We start from the raw sequence: 7,750 nt of genomic DNA, 5'->3' as shown, positions 1-7,750 counted from the left end.
CACGAGGGAGACCAGCAGATCAACTCAATGCGTGTTTAAAATCCATGCTTCTCCCACGCTCGGTTATATGTCGCGTGTTCTCGGGTAGGTGCACCAAAAAATGTATACATTTAAGCATGTAATGGGCAAACAAAAAATGAGGTATACCCGAAGGCACTGCAGTAGTACTTAATGTAACTTTACTTCTTAAATGTTAATGTTTTACTGTTTAATAATTTATACGCTTCTTATATGTTGTTCAAATTCTTTTATCAAAATACCACTGACAGCGCAATGCACGATAACATGGAGTGAATACACCATACGCATCCGCCCACGGCTGCCCTGCTGTGCGCAGATAGGAGTTGATTCTACAATAAAATAAAATAAAGATAAAAAGACTAAACACATCCCGTATTTTTTTTATCATTTTTTTTTTAAAGCAGCGTCTCATGCAAATCATCCCACACGCATTTTATGAAGATGCCTCCTTTCCTACTTTTGATTGGGTAATACTTGATGTCATCGTTAGTTTGATTGGTGTTTTTAACTGTCCAGTGAGGAGGGCGTGTCTTTTAAGTACAGTCTGCAAAGTGTTGGCACTGAGATATGGCGTCAGCGCCATAGTTGAAGCCCCTAACGTTGCTGTCAGCAAGTCGGCTAACATCCGCCATATGCCGTCTTTCAGTTGCGAGAAGCAGATCATAGAATGGTTGAAACTGTTGCCCCTAACGTTGCGCCACGGCGTGTGGTTCGTTTATACCTCGTGTCTTCTCATTAAACTTTTATGTCGCGAATATGTTATTGCAATCCGCAGCGGGAGCGTTTCTATAAACTTAATTTAAAGTTACGTTTTACACCGTGCTTTGTTTCCCTTATGAACATGCTTGTATGCTTAACTCGCTCCGTTCTCAATTGTTTAATTAATTTTTTGCTCTTCGCTGTTTGCGGCTGTTCCTCCATTTCCCCCTACTTCGTTCTTTTATCTCGCGAATATGTTATTGCAATCCTTAACGGGAGCATTTCAATAAACTGATTGAAAATAGTTTTGCATTTACCTTTTTAGTAAAAGGTGAGCTTTTAGCCTGAGAAATCACTCCGTAAATGCACACGTTTAATTGCACATGTGTTAATATGTATGCTTACACAGTATTAAAAAACAGTCAAAAATTAACGTCATTTACCTTCGTTCCCGCGTGTGACTCGTGCTGTAAATCTCTTCCTTGTTTTTAGTTCACGTGATTACGTAGGAGGCGTGATGACGCGATACGTGACTCCGCCTCCTCCATTACAGTGTATGGACAAAAAATATGTTCCAGTTATGACCATTACGCTTTGAATTTCGAAATGAAACCTGCCTAACTTTTGTAAGTAAGCTGTAAGGAATGAGCCTGCCAAATTTCAGCCTTCCACCTACACGGGAAGTTGGAGAATTAGTGATGAGTGAGTCAGTGAGTCAGTCAGTCAGTGAGGGCTTTGCCTTTTATTATTATAGATATATAGATATATATATATATATATATATATATATAGATATATATATATATATATATATATATATATATATAGATATATGTATGTGTATATGTATATATATATGTGTATATGTATATATGTATGTGTGTGTGTGTGTATGTATGTATGTGTGTGTGTATGTATGTGTGTATATGTATGTGTATATATATGTTGATATGTGGATGTGTATATGTATATATATATATATATGTATATATATATATATGTTGATATGTGTATATGTAGATATGTATATATATGTATATATGTTAATGTATATATACGTTTACATAACCTCTTTAACACACTACTTCTCCGCTGCGAAGCGCGGGTATTTTGCTAGTATCATCATAAGTGTCAGAACTGCTAGGACTTTGTGGGTTGTCTGTGTCAAAGGGTTTTCTTTGTTTCAAGCTAATCGCGAACCGTATTTGCTGGGGTGGTGGGAGGTGCATTCACAGATTTGGTTGCTGCCATTTATGTTTGTTTAGTTTTATAAGATTGATTCAATACAATTATTTTCGCCTTGTCTGTTTTCCATTGTCATTTTGTTGATATAGTGTAAACTGTATGATTTAACCTATCAGTATTGCAAGAAAGGGTCCAAGGGCGATTTAGAGTTGACCTGCTATCTGACTCACATACACCACCAAAAGTGGTGACGTATAGCAAAATAATCTAGGAAAGGACAAAGCAATATACAGTGGTAAGTGGTACTAGTAAGAAAATATAATAAAACTGGAATCACCCTCTGATATCTGAATTGTTGAATTATTTATAAGTAAAATGGTGCTCTGGCAACAATCCTGCTACTGCTGTAATATAAGAAAGCAAGGTCGGGTGTAATGAGAAAGACGGAAGGCCCATTGTAATGAGAAAGTTTTTTGTTTACAAACTATTCTATGTTTCTATTCTCAATACTGGTCAGGTACTGTGAGCTTTGATCAAGCCATTTAAATCTCATATAAAAAGTACTGGACATGACATTTCATTTCAGATCTGCTTAGCATAATCTCCATGACAAGTTGAAAACCTTGGCAATCTGACCATAAAATGGAGCAGATTCACTGCTTTTTCAGATCAAAAGCTAGCAGTTGTTAGGGAATCTAGTGAGCAGGCACCCTGAACTGCTTTATTTTATATTGCAATGTAAAAATCATACTAGAAGGAGATTCAGTGGTAGATATACATCACAATGGATAGCTTATTTCTCATAGCTACCTAGGGAGCAGTACAGGAATACCTGGAAGGGAAAAATGGAAACCAATTCTGCCCTGTTCAGGTTATTGCCACTACAATCACCAGCAGTAAAATAAATTATATTGTGTGTTTTGGTATGGAGCTACTTTGTAATACAGATGTCGTGGGTTTGTATATAGCTACTGGCAGTTACCACATTTCAAATGTCTGAACTGGGATGGATCCTGGTGTGATATCAGGACAAAACATTTGGTATAGTTGGCAGGATTTGCACTATGGATAAGTGGAGTGTAGTGGTAGGAGTGAGAGAGTTCAGCTGGTATCACGTCAGTAGATGTCAGTGCTCCACTTGAAGTGCTTACAGGTAGTCCCTGTGAGCAAGAAAATACCAAGTTCTCCAATTCTTCAGGGCAAAAAAGAGGTGTTTCTCAGGGTCTTTGGAATTCATAATACAAATGTCCAAACTGGGATGGATTGTGGTGTGATTCCATGACGAAACAGTTAAGTGGAGCAGTGAGTAACTCCAGATATAGTGACGCTCTTATTTTACTTGTCCACAAAAAAGAAAAAGCAGACATTAGCCCAGTGGTTTGAATTACTGCCTCACCACTCTTAAGTTGAGTTCAAATCAAGACTCGGAGGGCCCTTCTGTGCTAACTCTGGATAATATACCATGTCTGTGTGAAGTAATTGGTCTACTCTGGTTTTCATCCATATCCCAAAGACAATCGGGTTAATGTGAGCTTCTAAATTACACTAATATCTAGAGAAATTGATGTACGAATGAAAGAATGTGCCCTGAAAAGGACAGGTGGACTTCAAGTTTGATTCTTGTCTTGTTTCAAGGGCTGCCAAGATATACTGTGGCTTCACGCAAAACTGAGTAAGAAAATTTAGTAAACGAATAAAGAAAAAAAAATACAAATATTTTGGGATTGTGAAACGGTACCCCATTTCGCAGCATGTAGTAATCCAACGTTCTTCCAGATTCCAGCCAGATTCCTTTCCTAGGATCATCATCTGATAAAAATAATCCATAATCTGATGCTAAAATAAAGAAAAAAAAGATTAACAGTGTGGCAAAACAAAAACATAGTGTGAGCAAAGGAACATGAAAGAAATAAATATCACAAAATTAGCATTGCTCGGTATTACTCACAAAATGTCAACATGGCTTTTTATTGCAGCCTTTAATTAATAGAATAGAATAGAATGCCTTTTATTGTCACTATACACATGTACAATGAGATTAAAAGCAGCTTCCCCAGTGCAGACATATATGTAGAACACAACAAATAAATAAACAAATAAACAAATGGTGCCAAAAGTTGATGCACAGTTGATGGATAGAAGGAAGTCCAGGGGTTGGGGGGTTAGACTGTGTAGTCAGTGCATGTGTAAGTTTAGAATGGCTATGGCTTTTGGGAAAAAACTGTTCTTGAGTCTGTTTGTCCTTGTTGTGATGCACCTGTAGTGCCTCCCTGAGGGCAACAGGTCAAACAGATCAGAGCCAGGGTGGGAGCTGTCCTTGATGATGTTTTTTGCTCTGCTGAGGCAGCGGGAGGTACTGTATAAATGTCTATCAGGGAGGGGAGAGGGCAGCCGATGATCTTCTGTGCTGCCTTTACTACTCTCTGAAGCCTCTCCCTGTCTGCCATGGTGCAGCTGCCATATCATACTGTGATACAGTACGTCAGCAGGCTCTCGATGGTTGAGCGGTAGAAGGTCAGTAGAAGGTTGGAATCCAGGTTGTGCTTTCTGAGGACCCTCGGGAAGTGTAACCGCTGCTGAGCCTTCTTGATGACTGCTGTGATGTTGTCTGTCCAGGAGATGTCAGCGGAGATAAGGACACCGAGAAACCGGAAGGTATGGACCCTCTCCACACACTCGCCGTTGATGTAAAGGGGGGCTAAGTCGGTGCTTTGCATCCTGAAGTCAACAATGATCTCCTTGGTTTTCCTGGTGTTCAGAGCCAGATTGTTCTTTGAACACCAGGCTGCCAACTTCAGGACCTCCTCCCTGTAAGCTGCCTCATCTCCCTTTGAGATGAGTCCGACCACTGTGGTGTCATCAGCAAACAGTCTTCATCCATTATTATACATTAAAGACAACATTTATTTTTTAGGAAGTAAAAGCGATGTTATTAATCAGACTATACAGGGTCTCACAAAAATCAATACAAACACTTCAATTCATGGAAAATGCTCAATGTGAACAACACTGTTCCTGAAACCTAAATCCAGACAAGATACCCAGTCAGGAAGAACACAGTGAAAGAAATCAGGACTTAGAGTGATGATGTTTCATGCATTAATAATGGAACACTCTGAAAAGAGCATCCAAATGACCCTAGAACTGAAAATCTGGCTGCATGAGACTGGGACTTTCACAGGCTATTCCCAATGGTTTATTTTCCTTATGATTTCAGGCATGTGGTACCCCCTCTAAATACAAGTGACTGACAGTGTACAGGGAATCATACTGTATGTTTTTGTACTAACGAAGACAAAAATTTAACACAAATCTTTTTTTTATTTACTATGTTAAACTTTATTCCATTTTTTTTTCAATATAAACAAAGAAAAAGCTCAATGAAGGTTACATGATAATAGACTAAAAAAGGCTTAGAGCATAACAGGCATAATCCAAACAAACAAACATTTAGTAAGATTCATATCACGGCTAAGATATATAAAGAGGAAAGATTTAATTTCAATAGACGAAATATGAGGATCTCAGTTTCAACATAACTATAAAAAATTAGATATTGACTATGCCACATTATAGATGGGTGCAGATCATTTAACACAAGTTAACCATTTATTAGTAAAAAGGATTCTTTCATGTGGGAGCATCAAAAAAATTACAACATGAAATGATGTCAGAAAACACCTAACTGGTGATTATTTGTCTAGTATTGAGCTGCGGAAAGAACTCAAATACCAAGACTCAATGCAGAAACGTGGACTAAGCTGTGCATAGACTACTTGCCCCCAACCACTATGTGATTCTTTATTTTGAAAGTTCATAACCTTCTGCAATACTAGACTATACATTTATGTATACATATTGTGGCATGTAATCATGCCACCTTATCATTTCACAACGTGCAACCCCCTGTCTACAGTCATGTATCAGAAATGGTGATCAACATTAGAAATGTCTTTTGTGGTTATAATTCCAGCCTACTAGCACTTTAATTTTAAAAATTCAAATTTCCAAATACAATTTAATATTTCCCAAATAATGCAGTAAATGCAGATGACCTTTGGACCATATCTAAATCAGCTTCAGTTACCACATTTGCTTAATAGTTCTCAGCAATCAAGTGAAATTCCTAGATACTTCGAACATACTTTGCAAAAAGATTACAAAATAAATCAAAAATATAAAACAATCTGGTGCCCTGCTTGGGCTTTGTTCCCTGCCTTGCACCCTGTGTTGACTGGGATTTGCTCCAGCAGACTCCTGTGACCCTGCAGTTAGGATATAGCGGGTTGGATAATGGATGGATGGATATAAAACAATATCTATAGTGGTTCGACACCTAACTACGGAACACAATAGATAAAATCAACTACTGAGTCCAAATCAATGATTGTTCATAGAGAACATATCAGAATTTCTTCTGTTTACTGAATGATACTACTCAATTATATGTGGCAAACAGACCCAGAAAGGTCAACAAGATATGTTATATATGTTACTTCACTACACATTATCTGCATGTTCTTAAGCACTGCGTCTTCTACATAACTCTTTCACTGCACCATTGTTCTCTAGAGTGTTTTCATCTTAAGAAGAATCCATTTGTCAAAGATAAGTCCTGTAGTCTTGACAATGCACTGTCTGTTCCTTGCAACCTTGCTTGCTTTTCTTTTGTTAATTCCTCGCATCTACTTTGTCCTTACTGATACATATTCCATGGGCCTATACCCCTTGATTTCTGTCTTGCACCTTCCTTTCTAAATTCCTCCTCCAAGTCCCCTCCTAATATGATGTCAACAGGATACAGTGCCTTTCTCCTTGCTTCATCTTGACCACTTTGATGTAATCCATAATAATGATACATAATAGAGGGCTCAGGGCTGACCCTTGGTGTAAACAAACTTTCATTCTGAAAGCATCAGCAGTCCAAAGGAAATTCTAACTTTTGTTTTTGGCTCTCTATAAATGTCATTACCATGGTGATCAGTTCTTCTGTTACCTTGAACCATCTGAGCACTGGCACAAATGACTCCCTTGGTACTTCATCATATGCCTTCTCAAAATCCACAAATTTACAAACATCCATTCTACTTGAAAAACATTTGTCCTAGTGATTATCATTCAGAGGAAACCAAACTGTGCAGGTGAATCAGAAAGCAACAAGAAGTCAAAACAGCTGTAATGTACACATCATAAATGCAGCTACTATTATGAATTTCACAATTGCAGTTAAACACCAATTTCTCCCATAACCATTATGCTATCTAAGGTTAACATCAAAGCATTCACAATGTCTTACCTTGCCCACCTTGAGCCTCTGGAACACGTTCTCGAATTATCCGACACGCATCATAAACTGCGGTGGATGGCTCAAACTGCATCGTCTTCACCACATTACACTGGCGGACACATATTTTCAAGGACAGGGCCACCATCTTGCAGGATAGGAAACAGTACTCTTATTTTACACTCCTAGAAAGGCGGCAGAGAAAATAATATTCAGCTGGCACCCCATAAAGAGAAACAGAATATACCACATCCAGAGATTAAAAAATACATTAAAATGAGAAAAAGTTATACATAACATGGCATGAAGACCATGAAACTTGCAATCACATAAGAAGATCATTATAAAAAGTGCTGTGTGTTCTGCCAAGTGACGAACAGCATGCTTTTGATTACGAATCGGCCAATTATTCTACTTCTGACAACTGCTCAGGTGCTTTTACTGAATGAGATAAACTACTCACCCAGGTTCACTGCACAAGAAGGGGATTACACTGCACTAGATCCCTGTTTGTCTCATCTCCTGGAGTTATCAATATGCACTTCCTAAAAATATTCATCA

The 7,750-nt window shown here is 38.1% G+C and overlaps 1 protein-coding gene across 1 annotated transcript in view; it reads right to left on the bottom strand.

The window, feature by feature from the left end:
- tln2b (talin 2b) overlaps positions 1 to 7,370 on the bottom strand; it is a 316,938-nt gene extending 309,568 nt beyond the window's left edge. The window contains exons 1-2 of the mRNA XM_028823593.2: positions 7,202 to 7,370; positions 3,644 to 3,741 (exon numbers count right to left, since the gene is read on the bottom strand). Of these exons, the coding sequence (XP_028679426.2) occupies positions 3,644 to 3,741; positions 7,202 to 7,337 (234 nt within the window). The 5' untranslated portion in view covers positions 7,338 to 7,370. The remainder of the gene's footprint in view (positions 1 to 3,643; positions 3,742 to 7,201) is intronic.
- Positions 7,371 to 7,750: the final 380 nt, after the last annotated feature.

This window comes from Erpetoichthys calabaricus, chromosome 17, assembly GCF_900747795.2.
Source record: "Erpetoichthys calabaricus chromosome 17, fErpCal1.3, whole genome shotgun sequence".
Lineage (NCBI taxonomy): Eukaryota > Metazoa > Chordata > Cladistia > Polypteriformes > Polypteridae > Erpetoichthys > Erpetoichthys calabaricus.
Note: the sequence above shows the minus strand (reverse complement) of the source record. Positions and strands in the feature narration are given on the sequence as shown.